This window comes from Anopheles coluzzii, chromosome 2 (genome assembly GCF_943734685.1).
Source record: "Anopheles coluzzii chromosome 2, AcolN3, whole genome shotgun sequence".
In the NCBI taxonomy this organism is placed as follows: Eukaryota; Metazoa; Arthropoda; class Insecta; order Diptera; family Culicidae; genus Anopheles; species Anopheles coluzzii.
The window spans coordinates 16,022,523-16,042,555 of record NC_064670.1 but is presented as its reverse complement, the minus strand read 5'-3'; the positions used below and the strand labels follow the sequence as shown (position 1 = coordinate 16,042,555).

General features: G+C 47.9%; 6 protein-coding genes across 7 annotated transcripts; 3 read left to right on the top strand and 3 right to left on the bottom strand.

The window, feature by feature from the left end:
• Nucleotides 1-25: 25 nt before the first annotated feature.
• On the top strand, nt 26-3,029 carry LOC120953246 (dynein regulatory complex protein 1 homolog). Of its 2 annotated transcripts, XM_040373025.2 has the most exons (10): nt 27-333; nt 403-575; nt 655-987; nt 1,050-1,159; nt 1,233-1,628; nt 1,692-1,878; nt 1,942-2,231; nt 2,310-2,413; nt 2,491-2,638; nt 2,704-3,029. In XM_040373025.2, the coding sequence occupies exons 1-10, from the start codon at nt 155-157 to the stop codon at nt 2,818-2,820; spliced, it is 2,037 nt and encodes a 678-aa protein (XP_040228959.2). In that variant the 5' UTR covers nt 27-154; the 3' UTR covers nt 2,821-3,029. The 2 variants fall into 2 exon arrangements, with proteins under 2 accessions (XP_040228960.2, XP_040228959.2); XM_040373026.2 differs by lacking the exons at nt 2,491-2,638; nt 2,704-3,029 and having other exon boundaries at nt 26-333; nt 1,942-2,238; nt 2,310-2,407.
• A 75-nt stretch (nt 3,030-3,104) lies between these two features.
• Nucleotides 3,105-6,482, top strand: LOC120949317 (SCY1-like protein 2). The gene is made up of 6 exons (XM_040366538.2): nt 3,105-3,424; nt 3,628-4,233; nt 4,303-4,511; nt 4,594-5,266; nt 5,339-5,792; nt 5,860-6,482. The coding sequence occupies exons 1-6, from the start codon at nt 3,136-3,138 to the stop codon at nt 6,257-6,259; spliced, it is 2,631 nt and encodes an 876-aa protein (XP_040222472.2). The 5' UTR covers nt 3,105-3,135; the 3' UTR covers nt 6,260-6,482.
• A 54-nt stretch (nt 6,483-6,536) lies between these two features.
• Nucleotides 6,537-9,175, bottom strand: LOC120949318 (protein phosphatase PTC7 homolog). The gene is made up of 5 exons (XM_040366539.2): nt 8,789-9,175; nt 8,495-8,674; nt 7,891-8,204; nt 7,241-7,379; nt 6,537-7,136 (listed from the first exon to the last, which is right to left on the bottom strand). Exons 1-5 carry the CDS (start codon nt 9,000-9,002, stop codon nt 7,087-7,089), a joined length of 897 nt encoding a protein of 298 aa, XP_040222473.1. The 5' UTR covers nt 9,003-9,175; the 3' UTR covers nt 6,537-7,086.
• Nucleotides 9,176-9,434: 259 nt separating this feature from the next.
• Nucleotides 9,435-12,594, top strand: LOC120951696 (dynein regulatory complex protein 9-like). The gene is made up of 5 exons (XM_040370545.2): nt 9,435-9,710; nt 9,793-10,245; nt 10,330-10,597; nt 10,679-11,103; nt 11,171-12,594. Exons 2-5 carry the CDS (start codon nt 10,167-10,169, stop codon nt 11,536-11,538), a joined length of 1,140 nt encoding a protein of 379 aa, XP_040226479.1. The 5' UTR covers nt 9,435-9,710; nt 9,793-10,166; the 3' UTR covers nt 11,539-12,594.
• A 1,042-nt stretch (nt 12,595-13,636) lies between these two features.
• LOC120953099 (cytochrome P450 4C1-like) lies at nt 13,637-16,039 on the bottom strand. Its single transcript, XM_040372780.2, has 3 exons — nt 14,798-16,039; nt 14,582-14,708; nt 13,637-14,515 (listed from the first exon to the last, which is right to left on the bottom strand). Exons 1-3 carry the CDS (start codon nt 15,406-15,408, stop codon nt 13,745-13,747), a joined length of 1,509 nt encoding a protein of 502 aa, XP_040228714.2. The 5' UTR covers nt 15,409-16,039; the 3' UTR covers nt 13,637-13,744.
• A 797-nt stretch (nt 16,040-16,836) lies between these two features.
• On the bottom strand, nt 16,837-18,810 carry LOC120951400 (uncharacterized). Its single transcript, XM_040370091.2, has 2 exons — nt 18,477-18,810; nt 16,837-18,400 (listed from the first exon to the last, which is right to left on the bottom strand). Exons 1-2 carry the CDS (start codon nt 18,650-18,652, stop codon nt 17,254-17,256), a joined length of 1,323 nt encoding a protein of 440 aa, XP_040226025.2. The 5' UTR covers nt 18,653-18,810; the 3' UTR covers nt 16,837-17,253.
• Between the last annotated feature and the right edge of the window lie 1,223 nt (nt 18,811-20,033).

The window sequence follows — 20,033 nt, the reverse complement described above, 5'->3', positions numbered from 1 at the left end:
TTTTAGCACAAGAAGACAGCCATGGCCATGGCAACGGTTATCGAAAGAATTTTGTTTAGTTGAGTGTAGGAAAAAAGTTAAGCCCGCTACGGTGCCGTTCGCTTGTCTGCTGCCTTTTCTTCAATTCTACAATCCATATTTAAAGTAGTAAAGAATGGATGCCGAAGATTCGGTTCCGGAAAAGGAAAGTACCGACTCAGGAGCGGTTCCCGCTGTACCAAAAGACGGTGCTAATCCACTATTTCTCAATTTAGTGGAATCGGCATTGCTGGAAGGACGGTCGCATAGTATCGTCGAAAGTTTCGTGCGTGACAATCGGTTCCGCAAAAAGAAGTAAATTGAATGAACAGTAACTCACAGGGATATGAACACATTAACCTATTTTGTTTGTTCTCTGTTTAGTATCCCGTTAAACTACGCGGAGGATAAGGAAAGGATACGCATCTGTTTGAATAATGCGGACAAGCGGATCGCGGAACTTATGCGCGATGGGCTGGAACTCATCGAGGACGTGCGTGTGGCCAGCGACAGACACGAGGTGGAACGTCGCATGGCAGAGGCGGATATTAAGGGATGTAAGTAGAACAACTTCTGTAGCAAGTGTGAAAGTATCGTTCTCGATCCTAAAACTTTCGCTAACCCTCGTTTTCATAGCCCTCCTGAGCAAGATTCATACCGAGTCGGTAGATTCGGTAGCAAAATTTCAAACCACCTTCGAAAAGTGGACCGAAATCAAAGCCCTGAAAGATCCGATGCTGATGAACGATGAGCTGCAGCTGCAGAAGAACCGCGTCGAGGAGCTGCTGAAACAGAAGGACATAATCATTGCTGAGTGCCGGAAGGAGCTGCAGGCGGCTGATGATCGGTACGCTAGGGACATTCGCAAGCAGATAGTCGATATTCAGAGTTTGGTGCATCGGGCCGATACGGAGGTGGAGGCAATGAAAAGCATTCTGAAGGAAAATTTAGAACTCATTCAAGGAACAGGTACACAGTGCCGGAATGGGAGAGGCGTAATTGGTTGTTAAGAATTTGTTGCACAATTCCAGTTGAGGAGGAACGAGTCATATTGCAGAATGCGGCCAATTTCAACTGGAATGACGTTTATGCAAAGCGAGCCACAAATGAACGCATCAAAGTGAAGCAAAAGAAGGAACGGGTAAGATATCGAGGAATGCCGGTTAAGAATTTTTTTTTTCAAATCAATCAATTTATTGGCAATCTGTTTCCAGTTGCTCGCGAATCTAACAGAGATAGAACAGATCGAGCTTGATTACGTTGAGACAACGCGGGCCACCAGAATAAAGCTGGATAAGGACACCCAGGCGCTTGCGATCGAATTGCAAAAGATTAAAACCAACACCACGCTCAACTCGGAAAAGCTCGACTACAGCTTCCAGGTGCTGAAAAAGCGGGAAGACGAAAACCTAATGGTAAAGAACGCCCAAAAGCGTCGTCTGGCCAAGCTGCACGAAACCATCTTTACGCTGCGCAATAAGCTGAAGGACACGAAAACGACCTACTACATCGAGACGGAAAAAACGGCCAAAATGATTGAGAAGCTGCATCACAGCGTGGACCACATACGCAGCAAACTGGAATGCTCCAAGAAGGCGTACGATAAGCGGGTAAGCTACGTTAGCGTGCCACTTGCATGTTCCGAGCACGTAAGGTCTTTTGTGTTCTTGTAGGTCCGCTCGATTTGGAACTTGAATCGTGACGAATGCTTTGAAATCATCCAAAACATATCGGCCATTGATAAAATACTCGTCGAGCAGCACCTGAACCGGAAGTGGACCAATAATTTGAGTGCCATTTCGGATTTGCTGCTAAACTATGATCCACTATGCACACCGAAGCTGCCCAGCACAGCGAAAAGTAAGTTATGGAATGGTGGAATTCTATTGTTTAGTAACATCAATTTCTGGCGCACTCTTCTAGCAAAGCGAAGCCTTACCAACTCCAAAGAGGAACAGCAGCAACAGCAGCAGCAGAACGATTTCACGCGGTTGAAAAATTTGCTCGAACAGTCACGCTTTCTGAGTGATAAAAAGCTGGAAACGGCGTTGCAAGATCGGCAGCTCGATAGTTGCGGCATGACACTGATCTGTATGGACAATGTGCTGAATGCGCTCGGGATCGACAGCATGGATGGTGTGCGTCAACTGCAGTCCACCCACTCGGACGTGCAGCATTTGAATGACGCGGAGGACGCATGCAGCACCTCGGATGTTAGTTGTGAGCCCATCTGCAGGGCGCAGGATGTTGGAAATTCGGCGGGGATATGAATTTATTTATTTTTTCTACAGGTTTCTTCGGTTGATAACAGGGAGGTCGATACACACCAAAGGGCGCTTACAACGTCGCGGGATCTTTTGGCACTTAAGATGTTCTGCGAGGACGATGATGAGGCGTGAGTATTGGAAGGGGTTTCGTTTTCTCCCATTTAGAACGCCAAAGACTAAGAAACTGTAATGATTGCAATTCCAGATTACACTCTCAAGCGGAAGTTAAAGCCGAAGCTAAGCTCACGCTCTCCGATACGCGGAAGTTTTGGGAGTCGTTCAAGAACATTTTCCTTCCCAATCAAATGAAAGTTTGGGATACGATGGAAGAAAGTTTGAGCAAATACTTGCAGGTATGCAGTGAGTTTCCGAATGCACCACGCGGAGATATGAACGTTATTTTTCAATCTTTTACCAGGTACTCCGCGAAAGGCATGCACTGGACGAGGAGTGTAGTTTCCTGCGGAAGCAAAACCAAGAGCTGCAGCACATTATGCAGAAAATGTTGATCAAACCGTTGAACGACGATTTCTAGACAACGGAACACGTGCACGGTTTGAATTTTATGATTTTCTGTAGCGATTTGTACTTTTGGGATGATTTAAAATCAAATTATCGTGTGGTGTGTAATGGTGAACGATTTTCGCTATCCATAATTTCAAATCTTATCGCGTGAGCAGAGTTCCAATAAAACCTAATATCGACTAAAATTCTTATCAATAAATCGTTTTCAGTTTCTTCTCGCAGCGTGCTTTGCTTTTGCTGCAACGGCGGCGCTTGCGTTTGTGTGCGTGCGTTGTTTACATCGAAAGGAAAGAAAGAGGTGTCAGGTTGACGTTTGCAAAGGGAGATGAAAAAAACACACAAATCAACAGAAAAAGTGGGCGCTGTTGGTTGGTTTCCAGTTTGTGGCAAAAATTATCCCGAAAATCGTGAAAAAAGAAAGCGCAAACGGATCGACAGTAGTTGTACCCAGCGGTCAAAATTCACTTCAACATTCCAGCACGGTTCCATGGATGCCATAAACAAGATTTATTCGTCCGTTTCACAGACGGTCTCCACCCTGTCCGCCGTATTCCTGGGGAATCCTCTCACCAAGGACTATGATATCGCGGAACATATTGGATCCGCAGGGACAGGTAATGCGGAGGAAACCTGTGTGGTGCGCGCGGTGCCGTTCCTGAAACAACGACTGTCGTTGTTTATGTTGTATCATACGGAACGTTCGTGCTGATCGTAGAATGAATCATCCGAGTTCCGTGGTTTGGAAAGCCACCTCACCAATACCGTTGATAACACAGTGCTCACACTTTTCTGTTTCTCTCCCTTCCTTCCCCGTCAGAGCTGGTGTGGAAAATCTACACCGGCAGCAAACGCACGACGAAGGAGGTGGCCTCCATATTTGTGTTCGACAAGAAGCAGCTAGAGCTGTTTACCAAAGACGAGCGGGAAGAGATCTGCGAAAACATACGGCGCGGCGTGGTGCAGCTGACGAAGATACGCCACCCGCAGGTACTGACGGTGCAGCACGCGATGGAGGAAAGCCGCGATACGATCGCGTTCGCCACCGAGCCCGTCGTGGCCAGCCTGGCCAATCTGCTCGGCAACACGACGAACGTTTCCAACACCGGGCTGCTGGCGGAGTACAAGCTGTCCGAGTTCGACACCAAGTTTGGCATCTTCGAGCTGATCAAGGGCATCCGGTTTCTGCACGATGAGGTGCAGCTGGTGCACCGGCATCTCTGCACGGAAAACATCATCGTCAACAAGCAGGGCGTGTGGAAGCTGTTTGGGTTTGGATTTTGCTGGAGCAAACGGGCGCCCGGGACGCCGGTGGGGAACCATCCCTTCAAAAGCCGGCTGTTGGGCAACCCGGGCTCGAAGTGGACGGCCCCGGAGTTGATACTGGAAAACACCTGTAACGATTCGACCGATATTTATTCTTTAGGTAGTGTGACAAAAGGCGACAGCTTTTCTTATTGAAGGGCTTGTATTAATGTTTGTAATCCCTTTTAAGGTATTTTAATTTATACAATTTATACACGGGAAAACATTCCCTCCCCTGACGCCTCGTCGGATCTGTACGGGTACAAGCAGTCCGTCACCAAGCTTAGCAATCAAGGACCACCGAAGCTGACCGCGATCCCGGAATCGCTGCGATCGGAGGTGAAGAAAATGCTTAGCGTCAATCCTCAGGCTCGACCGACGCTGCAGTCGTTAACTCAGGTAAGTGGGCGGATAGACCGACGGCCCTTTCCTCTAATCGAAATCCAATACAACACGAACGTAATCCATTCCCTCTCTGCAGATTTCATACTTCTGTGACCAATATGTGCAATGTTTAGACAGTTTGGAAACGCTATTTCCGAAGGATAACTTAGAAAAGTCTGAATTCTACAAGCGGCTCGCCACCATCATCGGCGACATTCCGCACCGCGTGCGGCTGTATCGCATCCTGCCCCTGCTGGTGAAAGAGTTCGTCAACTGTTCGATGATACCGTTCGTGCTGACGAACATTCTCACCATCACGGCCAGCTGTACCAGGGCCGAGTACATGCAGCACGTCAGTTCCCATCTGCGGCCGGTCATGCTGCTGGACGAGCCGGTTCAAATAATGCTGATCTTTTTCCAAAACCTCGACGTGCTGCTGAAGGTGTGCCCGTCGGAGGAGATACGGGCGAGCGTGCTGCCGCTCGTCTACAAAGCGCTCGAATCGAAATCGCAACAAATCCAGGAGCTTTGCCTTTCGATCATCCCCTCCGTGGTGGTGCATCTGGACAAGGCCACGATCAAGGGTGGGCTGGTGCCGCGCATTAAGACGCTCTGCTCCGGCACGAACCTGGTGTCGGTGCGGGTGAAATGCTTGCTCTGCCTGGGGCAGCTGGCACCGAAAATCGACAAGTGGGTCATGATCGACGATATCGTGTCGTACCTTCCGTCCGTGAATTGTCGCGAGCCGGCCGTCATCATGGCGATTGTTGGTAAGTGTTTCTGCCATCGGGCGGGCCCGGTTGGTGTGCACGAAATTGCATTTTCCCTTTTTCGGTTTGCAGGTGTCTATAAAATATCGTTCAACACGGATGGGCTAGGCATACCGAAGGATGTGCTTGCCTGTAAGGTGCTACCCCATCTCTTCCCGATGACCATCGTGAATGGGCTTTCGCTGCAGCAGTTCAATGCCATCATTGCACTGATCAAGGAGTTTACGCGCAAGATTGAGGACGAGCAGGGGGATAAGCTGGGTAGCAAGGCGGGTTCCATCTCGTCCAGTACCAGCAGCAGTAGCAGCTTGCAGGAAAAACAGCAATCCGAACTGCAGCAGTCCTTTGGTAGCTTAGGGTTTGGTAGTGGCAACGATCTTTATGGGGATTTTATGCAATCACCAGCGTCAACGGTTCCCAAACAAACGGCTCAATCGACGGCACAGCAGCAGCAGCAACAACAACAACAGCGGAAAGCAGGTGGCGGCCCAATGAAGCTACAACTGAAACCACTTCAACCCCAAAGGTAAATAGTGAGCTTAGTAAGTCTGTTATCCTCATTATTAATATACTAAAAATTAATTTAATTTTAGCAATTTGAATTGGAGCGTATCTCCGATGGCAACGACAGCAAAGGAAAACAGCAACAACTACAATCTATTTACACAGCAACAGCAGCAACAGAATGCTTCCTCCACGCTACAAAACAAAGTCCATCCTCCGCCGGCCATCGCAATGCCCATGATGCCGGCGCCAGCAGCAGCACCTACAGCATCCATGGCTTCCAACATGTGGATGAACAACAATGGCTCGACGGGGGTAACGAAGCGGCTCGAGCTGACCTCACCGACCAACAGTAGCAGCAGCAACCCGTACGGACAGTTGCAACCGCTCATTCCCACTCCCTCGCAGACGGGCGGCAAGGCGTCGGCCAAATCGGCCACCAGTCCAATGCTCTCGAAGGAGGACATTATGGAGTTTTTGCAAAAGTAAACCCACTGCAGCGCATCCGCATAGAATCGGCTTACACATAGTTCGACTTACGCGCACCCAGCTTCGTTCAACTGTTCAACTGCACCACGTGTTGTTTGGTTTGGAGCGTGGGAGACTCTCTCACTTCCATGTTCACTAATTGTACGCGGCACTTCACACATACATTCAGTATCTAGAGCTACGGTAATAAAAAAAAGAAAACCATTTGATGCCGTAATCCGTATTCTTTCTTGTTATTCTGTTTTTCCCCCAAAAAAGGAGAAATGAAAAAAACGGGTTTCAGAGTTTTAAATTGTTTCGCCTATTTTGTAGACGTTCACCTTTCTACATCCTTACAAAATGGGTCGATTCGAAGTTTTATTATTTGATCGCTTTAGGAACCCTTTTGTCTTGCGGACACAGACAAAGAGGATGGAAAATAATAAGAAACTAATATAAGAAGCAATAAACCTAAAAGCTACAACAAAATTTATTCCAACAGCCTTTCGCGTTGCATGTATGGTTCCGTTCCGCCAGCACTTCCAGCACTTCCACCAGTGTTCCCACCCATTTTGCTGTGGGCTGGGTAACTCTCTTTGCATGGGTGGTGGTTGTGTTTTGTTTCCTTTTCTTCCTTCGTTTCCTTGTTTCCCGCAATCGCTAACTTAATTTGCCTAAGAAGTTCGTTCGCCTGCCCACACGCGCCCGTTTTCTATTAGAGTAATTTCTTCCTCCCCAGTAATGCTGCTCCTGGCCGCGCCGTTCTGCGTTCTAATTTTTGTATGTTTGTTGGTTTTCGGTTTTGCACAATGCCAGCATTTCGAATGCATGCTGTCTGATGCACGAGGCTACAGAGCTACGGTCGCTAACACTACGGTTATATCGTCTGGTTTACCACCTAGTGGAAAGAAAAGGAAAGTGGAAAAAAGGCCACACAATTAGTACGAGCTGTTACTACAGCTGTTAAACAGCTGTTAAATGGTTAACATAAGTAATACATACCCATTGCATTGATATTATTTCTCCTAGCGTTTACGGAAAAGGGTGATAGAAACTTACTATCGAACGACAGCGATCTTGCCATTAGCGCAATCGAATTTGCACACATCTGTAACTTGACTTGATCGTTTTCTCCTTCCACCTGTAACGAGGGAAATTTTAGGATTAAATTGCAATCCAGTTTGCTAAAATAATTTATTTTCAATTAACGAGAATGTGTGTGAAAGAGGATCAGTAAAAAATGATTAAAATCGCAAAAAAAAAAACTGAACTCTATATATAAAGATCAATTGCTGATTAGGATGTTCCAATAACAATAAACAAAAAAACAGAGTGAAAAATACAACCAAATTGCAGGGTTAGTCAACCATGACGGTCATTTGTTTGCCTTCAATGCCACTAAACATGTAAAAAATTAACTTCATTAATAAAAACATTAGGCATTTTAGAAACATGGTTGCTACTTATCTCTCTCTCTTTCTGTCTCTCTGTTCTTTTCTTTGCACCGTAAATGAACAAAAACGATTACTAATTACGGTACGCTTGCATCACGTGCCTAGACGGGGCGCACTCATCCTCATTTCATCTACCAACCGCGCACTACCCCACATGGCGGTGGTGGTGGTGTGGAACTAATACTACAATCAACTTACCCGCTGGAGAGTGTCGACTAGCAGCTTGATCGGAACATTATCAAACACACCGTCCGTGGCGACGAGTATGACGTCCCCGTTGCACACGGGAAAGGTGGTCGTGTTGGCCGACTCGGGCCTATCGCTCAACACATCGGTATGGCCGGGCGGGGGTAGGGAGAGCTGGAACGGGGTGTTGAAGTAGTGCTGCTGCTCCTCGCTGCGATGCACTATTTCACCCTTGCGCACTATGATGAAGCCGCTGTCGCCGATGTTGGCCGTGTAAATGCTACTGTCTTCGCGATTAAACACCACTATACAGGCAGTACTGCTACCTGTGGGGCGAGACGGAATGGAGGCGAAAGGAGGGTTCACTATTTAATCTTGATACACCCCAGATGTGCAATCATCACACCGCCCAACTATGGACCGAAACCGCCCGGAGAGTGGTGTTGTGCAAAAATATTAAATGGTCACGGTCACCACTACAAATACATACACACTCACACACACGTGCGGAACGGTTTTTTTGCATTCGCTCGCACGCGATTACCAGAGCGAGAAGGCACATGATATTTGCTTGTTCGTGAGTGACACGGCTCGCCATCGAAACGGTCCCCCTTACCCAGAATGCATTTCCTGTTGTCCTGCAGATCCCGGAATCCGGACGCAATCAGGTTCACTGGCTTGATGGGATCGAAGCGGGAAAACTTTACCAACCGTTCGCAGTTCCTCATCAGCACCATCGCGAACTCGCCCGGATCAATTCCATAACTGCGCCATCCGCCGACCCCATCAGCGACACCTGTCAGATGGTGAGCGAGAGCAGAAGTAGAAGAAGGGAGAGGGTGAGGAAAAAAACATCATGTAATGCTGTGCGCGGGGGGTCCTGTCTGCTCCTGGCCTGGCCCTTACTTACCGAGGACGTCGGCTGTTTTGGTGTTGGCGATGAACCACGCATCGTCCCCCATCTTACCAGGCTTGTACTTTGACTGGGCCAGGTTCTTCGGGAAGCCACTGACGACGGAGATGAAGCGCGAGTAGGTGCGGGGCTTGTTTTCCGCAGTGGCGCTTGCAGCTTGCCAATTCTGGTGCAACGCTCGGGAAAGCCATCGTGTCGTCCAGGATCGCATTATTTTGGGAGGGTGCGGGAAAGGATTACTGAATCATGGGCAGCCCACTAGCGGACACACACACACACGCACGCGGACACGGCCGAAAGAAGCGAAAATTGCACCAACAATCGTAAACAAAACTTTGGACCACTCGTGCTAATTCTTTATTCACTCTGGGCTGGAAGGCAGGTCGGTTCATGGGCCGAGCATTTTGACATGTTCGCTGTCACGTGACGCTATGACAGTTGAACGCAAATGTACGAAAAGGCCTTTTGGTTTTGGACCAATATTTAAACAAAACAAGTAGCGTTAAACATGAGATTTTCCTAAATTATGTAAAAAAATAGTACAAAATGCGGAAAGATTGCACAGGAACTAATGGCATCATTTTGTTTTTGCTAAAATGGCACCTTATTGTGATGCACGTACCCTGCAAATTCAACTGCCAAAACGTGACAGGCTCTCATACGGGGCACGGGCTTTGTTTATCAACATTGCACAGACCAAATTCACAAGTTTCACAACGCGAAAAAATGCCCGCAATCGAAGCTACAATTAAAAGCCAGGGCGCTACCGAGGCGGTCACACAAGAGGTCACGGGCAGCAATATGAGTGAGCTGATTTCAAGCATCAAAGTGGTAAAGGATTCGTTGAACGATCTGCTCACCGCGATTGTGGTACGGGACGCGAGTTCGGGTAGTGCACGGAAGGAACGCACGGAAGAAGGTAAAGTTCATGTTCCGGCCAGAAGTAACAAACAAAATCCGTGTTGCAGGTCATTAAGTAAGCTTTCCGTTTCCGTTTTTAGCTACAGAAGAGGGAGCAGCTGATGGTGAAAGTAGTGATGAACCGGAAGAGGGCGACAAAGAATCCAACAAGCGTCAGAAGGTGTAGACCGTAGAACAGCTTTCAAAGTGCAGTATAAAGCGATAGCGAAGGCATTTTTGAATTTTACCGGTTTCAGTTGTATGTAAGTGTGCCTTTTTGAATTGACCATGTTTTGAAGTAAAAGCAGGCAGCATGCGACCGGTGCGCGCATGTCGCCACCGACCTGCCGTTGCTAGGACGCAATGTTCGGAGGCGTCAAACAAGTGGCTCTAAGTACGGAATAAGATTGCGAAATTGTTTCCTCTAAAATCCACAATAAAAGTTAAGTAACGAATTAACATTACGCACATCGGTATGTGTGATCTATCGAAACCTAATTTTCATTCGACCGAATCGTCCGAGAGTGAAGATGTTAGCGACACCACAACGAGAGGTATGTGCTGGAATCCTACAACAACCTCTTCAACCTCCCGATCCCGATCGCTTGAGCAAGAGTAACCAATTCTCCTTCATGCAGCATCGACGACCGAATCTCACAGTCAGCTCGGCCCGAAAGCCATGTTCAACGAGATGGAAAGTGGTATGATAAACATCGTAATCGAGGAAGCGACGTACAAGCTGATCGTCATCAACCGGGATGGGGACAAAACGAGCGCCCCGATCGTACGGAAGCCCCCGATGCACGTCCGCTTCGATCCGTCGTACAAGAACCAGCTGCTAAGCGAAAACATGGTCGTCGATTTGGCGATGGGAAAAATGATTCTCGTAAAGCTGCAGAATGATATGTAAAGAATCATGGCATGATTTTTTTAACGGCAAATTTAATCACCTGTGGCTAATGTTTCGCAAACCCATCACTATTGTAGCTCCAATTTGCGCAAGCTGCTTTCGGACACGCACACGGAGATGGCGGAGTTCGGTACGTTCGAGACGCTGCAAACCTTCATGGACAACGACATCCAAAGCGAACAGGAAGAGCTAATTCTGATCCGGGACAGTATCTTGAATGAGAAAAAGCTGAAAATACTGCAAACCCAGCTCGAGGGCGTCAATCGTGAGTGCAAGAACGTGCTGAAGCAGCTCGACGACGAAATATTCGACCTGGAGACGAAGCTCAAGGACGCACGGATTGAGAACGACATCAAGACGAAGCTGGTCCAGCAGTGGGAGCGTACCCGGCACGAGCAGGCGCGCATCATCATCGAGGGCAAGGAGAACGAACTGGCGCACACGGCCACACAGACGAAAGCGAACATCGAGCGCGAGTTGCGGCTGAAAAGCGAAATCGATGGTAAGGAAGGCATGCTAGAGAAGTGGGAACCATTTATGTCAAGTTTCATTCCATTCCCGGGTGTTAGTGTACATCAACTACTGCATCGATCAGATCAGTGAAAAGATCGCCTTCTGGACGGATAAGTACCAGCGGGAGATAAAGGCGCTGGATGCACAGATTGCCGAGCACAAGGACAAGATCGTGAACCTGAAGGTGCAGTTCGAGGAGATGACGATACTGTTCAAGCATCGCGAGAAGGATCTGAAAATTTGTGCCGAGTTTATGAAGGAGCGGGAGCAGCAGCTGGCACTCGCCAACAAGCAGATGCGTTCGGCGATCAAGATCCAGTCCTGGTGGCGCGGCACGATGGTCCGCAAGGGGTTGGGACAGTTTAAGCGTAAGAAAAAGCAAAAGCCCCAGAAGGCACCGAAGAAGGGAAAGAAGGGAAAGTAAGGTGGTTGAACATGAATGATAGGTAAGGCTATCACTATAAGGCTATATTTTTATTCTAGCTATCGATGATAAAGAGTTGCAACATGTAATTCGTCCCTTTAACTGCTTGGTTCCAGAATGTAAAACTTCGAGGCGTTTCAAAAACCTTTTAAAAGGTAGTACTGTCAGCGCGTTGGCAACGGTCTCGTTCAGTCGTCTAATCGAGCCAAAAAGGTTTCATAAACGCCTCGAAGTTTTACAAACAAGTTTGTTGGATCAACAAGACTGAACAGCTTTTGAAATCACAACAGTAGAGTATATTTCCTAAGGACAGAAACACAGAAAGAACGCACCATTATTAAAGCATAAACATAAATAAGAAAACCATACATGGATCATCTTATTGAATACGCATCCTACTTCCTTTTTTTCAATTCAATTTTATTCTTATTATTAAACCGCATGAAGAAAACGACAAAGGGAAGTACAGCAATACTTTAATTTCCGACAGCACATGTCTTGGTACGTGAATAGGCATGCCATTAAATACCCCATAGACATAGTGAAATCGTAGAGGGAAGCGCAATTGCAACTTGCAATTAATTTCGGGATTTTAAGCCACCAGACGCGGTCGATTGATCTGCCAATGAAGGCTACCTTCTCTCTATCATTAAAGAACTGAATCCTACGTCCGTTTTTTTATCATTTAATTGTGTTTTGTACATGATCTTTCCAATAATAAAAAAAAAACTCCAAGCTTTGTTTAATACAATTGAGAAAAGCGTTTCGTACGGAATGCGTGGGAAACTGTGTAAAAAATATGCTTTTTAAGATCCATTATACATATAATAGTAAGATGCATGCATTATTAAAACGTCGCGGCGAGTGCATCGGATTGCAAACCATAATGATAAAACGAGTTTTTAACGGCCAATCATGTAATTGAGATTACGTTGAAGAGCAGTTTCGTAATCACTCTACGGAAAACGTTCAAATCATCTTAGGTCAAAAGCAGTGTGGCAGGAACTATAAACACATTTGTAAAAAATAATAATAAAAAATGTAATTGCAATATTACATTGTAATCGTCTGATTAATTTTGTAATAACTATCCATAAAAACAAAAACTGGTTTATGTTTCTCTTAGTAAGATAAAATATTTTCCTATTTAAATTCGCTGATATCGGGTGTTTTTGGTGATAATGAAATTACTAGCTAGATGTTGTTATCCTATCAATTTGACTATTTAACAAAATGGAACGTGAAAAAGCACCAAATATGCACTTAAAAACCATTAAATGAGACACCTGATCGCACAATCGCTGGCAAGAATATACGAATTAATTAATTAATCTTTTCAGTTAGCCAACCACACACAGCATATAGCGTGCATGTCTGTAGACAGTTACGCTGTGCATGTAGCATATCTGCGATGAATTTATCACACCAATAAAAGGAGCTTGTTCCGCGTTCGAATTCGCTCCCGAAACTGCAGAGGGGCAACGGACAACCATTGTTTCCAAGGTGGCTAAACGGCGTCCGTCGATTGAACGTCGGGACGAGCTGGTTAATTATTTTCCAATAGTACCGATGCATGATTAACACGTTGCGTGTGCTACGGCGCGTGCAATAGCGTGCTTAGGGCGTCAGCGTGTGGAGTCGGATTCCTCGCACATTAAATACGCACGACAGATAGCACGTTCCGCGCACGATGTAGTAAGAGTGCCGTTAGTGATTGGGGATGTTTACAGCATGAAAAAATCGTCGAGAGTAGCGGGTCAGATTGCAGGCCGCGTGTCAAGTACGTTACCCACACTGTGGCAGGTAGTAGTAGCAACAGCATTGGCGTAATTAACACCTCTTTGCTGCAACAGGGCGGAAGCATTCTCACGCCGTACAGGACCAGAACCGGGGTTGGGTTCCACCGCCCCTTAGCACTCGAAGGGGGCATCGATCGACCGCGCAGTGCTGCCAGTAGCATGCGTTGTGTGTGCAATTAATTGCACCTAATGATGGAGCTGCTTATCAATCAAAGGGCCGAGGGCTGATCGCTGGGTGTATGCGGCCGATGGAATTTCAGCGTGATGTAATCGAACGAGATAAACCATGCAAAAAAAAAAAGGTTCTGATCTTAGATCTGGCCAATTGCACGAGTGCCTGGTACGAGGTATGATGACGCATATATTTCTCTCCAATATCACAAAAAAACGGGATCGCCTTCCCACATTCACCGTTGCTCCAACCGTATCAGATGTTTCGTGTTGAGCTTCATCACCAGCGAGAGGGAGAGCTTAATATCGCGCAGCTTGATGTCGGTGGAGATGCGATACTGGCGCACGACATGGCACAGCAAGATCTTCATCGACAGCCAGCCATACTTCATGCCGATACAGTTCCGCGGTCCCTGACTAAACGGGATGAACGCGTACGGATGGCGCTGGGCGCACCGTTCCGGCAGGAAGTTGTCCGGGTTGAAGGTTTCCGCGTCCGGGCCCCAGATCGTTTTGTCGCGGTGCATCTTCAGGAAGGGAATCAGCACGAAGCAGCCGACCGGAAGGGTGACGTCCTGCGCCTGCACCTCCTTCATCGGTGTGCGGGCGATCAGGCCCGTAATGGGCAGCAGACGCATCGTTTCCTTCAGGAACATCTCCAGCAGCGTCAGCTTGGTGAGATCCTCGTACGAGACTGGACCGTGCGGTACGACGTCCATGATTTCCTGGTACACCTTCTCCTGCCAGTCCGGGTACATGCCGAGCGTGAGCAGGGTGTTGGAGAGGGCCTGGGCGGACGTATCGTTGCCACCGAACATCATCGTATCGATGTGCTGCTGGAAGCCGTCCTCGTCGATGCCGTTGGCCGGATCGTGTGCGATCTCCTCCAGCCGCTCGATGAAGATTTTCGCCTTCGGCAGCTCCTGGTTTTCCTCCGGATCGGAGTCCTGCTGGTATTCGGCCTTTGTTGGTTTGGTGTTCAGCAGGGCCTGTCGCATGGTTATTATCTTGCGAGAGAAAAAAAAAACATTATTATTATGAAAGGTATCTTCTAAACTGCTCCTCTGCCATACCTTTCGTGACATCTGTTTGAAGCTCTTGAATCGGATCTCCTCCTCCCGGAAGGCCGCCGTCATGCGGTAGACACAATCTGGATGGAGCCAGGCCTTGTAGATACGCTCAAAGCAGTTGGTAAACATTCTTCGGGATGAAAAGGACATACCGGCAGGTGCTATTAGAACCTTCGTCCACCCAACAAACCCCTTACCACGACAGGCCCTCACACTCACTGTATAGCGTTGCTGGTGTATTCCTCCAGCACTTCCCGCTTTTCGACGCTCAGGTCCGCCCCGAGCGTGGTGGACGAGATGGTGACCAGTGTGTAGCGGGCCAGCAGCTTATGAACATCGAAACACTCGCCCGACACTTTGCCCGCAAGCTCGCGGGTAAATTGGTCCGCCTTGGCGTTAAGCGTCGGCACGAAGCTTTTCAGGGCGGCCGGCGAGAAGGACGCGTTGAGCAGCTTGCGATGCCGCTTCCACTGGTCCGCCGGGGCCCCGAACAGCCCCTTGCTGAGCCGGAAAAAGTCGTACATGAACGGTTTCTGCACGCAGTCGGGCGAGCTCAGCACGTCCTGCACCATTTCCGGCCGATCGACGACGACCAGCAGGAAGGGCCCCAGCCAGGCACGCATCGGCGACGGAAGGTGATGCATCAGCTCCATCAGGTGCGTTACCAGCTCGAGCGGAGATTTGCCGATCGTGAGCAGCATGCTACCGATGAGCGGATAGTCGAACGGGCCCGGTATCCGTTCGGCCAGCTCGTACAGCCGCTTGCGCGTACGGCGAAAGTTAACGTAGTACACCAGGGCGAACACGCCGATAAACACAAGCACTATCATGGTGGCGTTGGGTAAGCACACACATAAACGGTTTAACGAGCGTCAAATTATTTTGAATTCCTCCTACAGGCACGTGCCGAACGCGATTGCGGCTCCACACTCTCCGGATAGCTGCAGCACCGCTGGTGAACTGAAAATTGTGCCATCGGAGAAGCTCGTTTTTATACGACCCCGGGTAGAATTACCCGCGGTTAGTGTGTACCGTACTGGGTGGGAGTAGAATCGCACATCGTAAGACGGGTTCAGATCAGTCAAGATGCTGGGGCACTAGGGAACCCAAGGGGGGAAACACTAGGAACGGAGACGACGGCGCATCATGTTATCCCATGTGCGTTGAGTAGAGTTACTATCAGATAGTGGTCGATAGTAGCAATTAGAGGAACTGCACAGATGCACGATAGCAACATGATCATGTAATTTGCAAAACGTAATTGGGCAGATCGATTCAAGCTTCGTTACTATGTATGCATAGTTGTAAGGTGTAGCAAAGTTTAACAAATCCAAATTTTAACGATCAACATCGGGGTGCCCCCCGTGGTACGATCGTTAAGCTGTGCGTGCGAACCAACAACATTTCCTCCCAGCGCGCGTTCAAATCTCGTATGAACTTGTGGTGAGGTGTGTGCGGGGTGCAGCGGCCGTGAATATGAACTGTGACTGAACTGAAGTGGGGTACACACCACTACACACTGTCTTAGGGTACAAAGAGTTGATAGTTACTTTTTAGACATTGACCTTGATTAATGAATCCAACTACGAAATGGAATTGATGCCCAAAATACAAGAGAAAGAAGAAAAAATCTCACTAACAGTAAGTACAAATCCTTTTCAAAGAATGTTTTATCTTATCGTTTGGTAAATTAAAGCTTGATTTTTTTCAACACACGTTTTAAGCTTTACGCAAACAGAGTACGACTCATTTCTTAAGACGACATTGACCCTCTGAATGTTTTAGGTTAGAGTTTACTGTTCCATGTGATGCAGCGTGCGTTGACTAGTAGGCCATGCATAAACCTCTCCAATGGAGAGGGGGACAATGTAACAACCGTCTGGGGAAGTCCAATATGCGTGGGGAATGGTGTTGTGAACCGTGTTGATGTGTGAATGTCTAGCACCTCTGCATTTGCACTCAGGGGACGCACCCATTGGTCTTGTGGTCTCTTTCGCGACAACTACTGCCGATCGTGCAACTGCGTCTGGCTTAACGTGCTTCGGTCTACGCATCGGTAATGTCTCGTTTCGGGCGTTTGCTTGAGGTGATGAGTTAGTAACCGTACAAGGTATGGTGTTGACGCTTGGTGCCAATTGCATGACATGGCGCAAAAGATGCACAGTACAGGTCAATAATTGCTCATTTATGTATGTTTAACTGTAAACACTTTCATAAGCAAGAAGTGGCGAATGGTGAATGGAAGCAAGTTTGCCCAGTGTGTTGTACATCGCATACTTTGCGTTCTTTATTTATGAATTGATGATTTTTGATTATAAAACATATGTTTACAAGTACTAATACTATACGTTTTTTTTATATAATATTTATTTATTTATTATTATTTGCTAAAATATTCTTTGCGTTACAAAGTAAGAGTAACACACAGACTCCAGAAATTCCATTGGTAAACCAACCATTGGTAATGCTCCATTATGAAGAGCAACGTTATGTGTGGTAAACTGTTTATAATTTTGTAAAAATCGTTCATTTGGTCCCTTTTTTACTAATGTTTTTATTGCCTAAAAAAGGAAAGGATTATTTGTCTCCGTAGCGTTCAGCATTATGCGGATAAATAAAATAAAGCGTTCAGCATTATGCGTTCTTTTGTGCACTGCGTTGCACACTTTACCCCATCACATCACGTCCATGTAACCCATTTTGCTAGCGTGCCGCATTACGGCCGTTATACGCCGGTTCACCACATCACCTCCCATCGCCAGCGCACACCGCCGGAAGCCTTCGCAGTGTATATCCTGCTCGAAGTAACCGCTTACCTCGATCACCTCCTCCTCGCTGCTCATCATCGACGGTATAAAGTTGAGCGCCACCATTGCGCCGTACAGCGCAAAGCGGGCAAAGTGTGCGCGAAAGCTAGCCTCGCGGTACGGTTCCAGGCGCGGATCCGACTCTTCACAGTGCAGCACCGCGCACAGCGTACCCATCAGCTGTCGATGGTAGCGACGCAGCAGCTCCTCCCAGAACCGTTCGCGCAGTTCCGGCGTCATGTTCATGTACATGAGGAACGACAGATCGAGGGCGGGCGATCCGTACCGATTCTCCTGGAAGTCGATCATCAGCACCTCGACCGGACGCTGCCCGTCGTCGTACCGAAACAGCACATTGTTCCGATTGTAGTCACCGTGCAGGATGACCGAGTAGGTGGGATCACGGTGCAGAAATTTCTGCATCAGCTCGGACTGATTCGGCCCATACTTGGTGCGCAGGGTGTGCACGTGCTGCCGGAACCGCTCACTGTCCAGCTCCGCAGGAACCGCATCAACGTACGCAAACAGACGCTCCGCTGCGAGCCGGAACACTACGTCGTAGCTTTCGAAAAATACCTTCCCATCCTGCAGGAAGTTCAACGGCACAATGCGCTCCACGAGCCGGTCCAGGGCGGGCGGGTCTTTGATGCGCAGCGCGTACGAGCAAGCGTGATAGCGGGCGATGATCTCCACCATCAGTGTCAGATGTGCCTCGTCCAGGTCTAGCCGCGGCCCAGTACGAAAACCTCGCGGTGTCACGTTTTCCATCACGAGGAACGTTTCGAACAGTTCGCTGTACTCGCGGAACTGGCCCATCGTGCTGAGATACACCCGGGGGCACCAGCGCGTTGCCCGCAGGTCCGAACCAGCTGCGGCGAGAAACGCATCAAACTGGGGCAGCACGTTCGCGTAGATGTTGATCTCGTTCGGGAAGAGGACGTGGGCAAGGTTTTGCTTGCGGAACAGCTCGTCTCCCTTCATCACCTTCACCAGCAGCGGAACGGTGGATGTTTCCCTGCGCGGAGAATTGAGCTGCACGGTAAGACGGGTCGCGGGTAGAGATCGTCCCCCCTCGCCCCCAAGAAACCTACCCACTTGCACTGTGGCGCAAGGTCAGCGTCAATTGATGGATGGCGGACATGAACCCGTCGAGATGTTTCGGTGTGTGCAGGTCACTGCGCACGACTTCCATCCCACGGAAGCATTCGTGGCTGGTCAGCACCTGCTGCACGAGCCGCGTTTTGATGTAGTTCACTTTTGCCTCCATCGTGCGACTATCCTTCGTTTGGGCAGATATGAACGATATATTAGTGCTCACTTATCACTGAACAGACAGTGTTGAAGAGATAAACTAACAAACAAATGTACGCTGCAACAACTCTATCAGCACTGATTGGTCGTTTGTTTACTTACGACACCAGTAGTGACACAGGCTCGTTACGGTGGGAAACAGTGACCACACGATGCGTTGAAATTGGTTGTACGGCGCACTCGAGAGCTTTATACAATATGTTAGTGGTATTAGTGGTACTAGAATTCACTTACACATACACTTCAAACCGAAATGTTTAATCTAGCATACTGTCAGGCGCTTATCAAGGACGTAGAAGGCATCCTTTAGTTCATCAAAAATTTCAGAATTATAAGAAGATCATTTGTAGGTGTCTGAATGATTATTAGTCTTTCGAAACCCTACTCGACATAGAATGTACGGGAGGATATTTAAGAACATGCACGGGAGGATATTTAAGAAAAAAACTGACCTTTTTTATTGACACACTGTGAATGGACACTGTGTGCTTTCCTTATCGATGTTAGGCGTATCAACTGACGTGGCATGAGTTTGTGCTCAAATCAAATCAAATCAAGCAGAGCGCGCGAAGTTTGTTGGCAATCAAACTGCAAGCTATAAATAACGCTACCCATCAGTGAGCTGGCCGGGCAAACTTTGCACATAGTGTGGGCTTCACTCGAAAGGGGTTGATACATAAGGGTTGTGTTTTCTAATGAGTGCGAGTGGAAACCGCGCCTTCGAAACCGTTAAACTGCCATTCAAACTGACATGGAAGATCATTCGATGAACAACGTATTAAGGGTTTATTTTCTTTATAATATATCTCGGTAGCAACAGCATAAATATTTGTTACCGTAACAATAGATGGAAGGAAAGCAAAAATCAGCAACCTATTGTTCTTTTTTTTTGCGTAACATGCTTCGTTGAGTGTATTTATATTTCAAATTGATTGAACAACACACACATAAGCACGCTATGGTACCGTTTGTGTTATCTCTTTGATTAGCTAGAATCTTTCGCCTTTTCCACTGCCGGGTTGCTATCATCCCGGTACGGGGCGAGGTGGAAAGCATCCGAGGGCCCCACGATGAAAGCAAAGGAGAAAGATAAATAAAAATAGCAACCGAGCATCTGGCAGATTTGCTGAGACGTGGCAGAGTAGCAGCAGCAGGCACGGCAGTAAGGTCGGATGCGGATGCCGGGAGACACCATAAGTTTGCCACCTTCGATGTTCGGTGTTGCTAAAAGCTCGAGCACACTGCTGTGCAATCGAGCATCAGACTGCTCGAGTGCTATCGGTGAACAGATCATAACCGCACCGAAAGCAGAGCAGTGGAGGAAGTTTTGCTGGAGT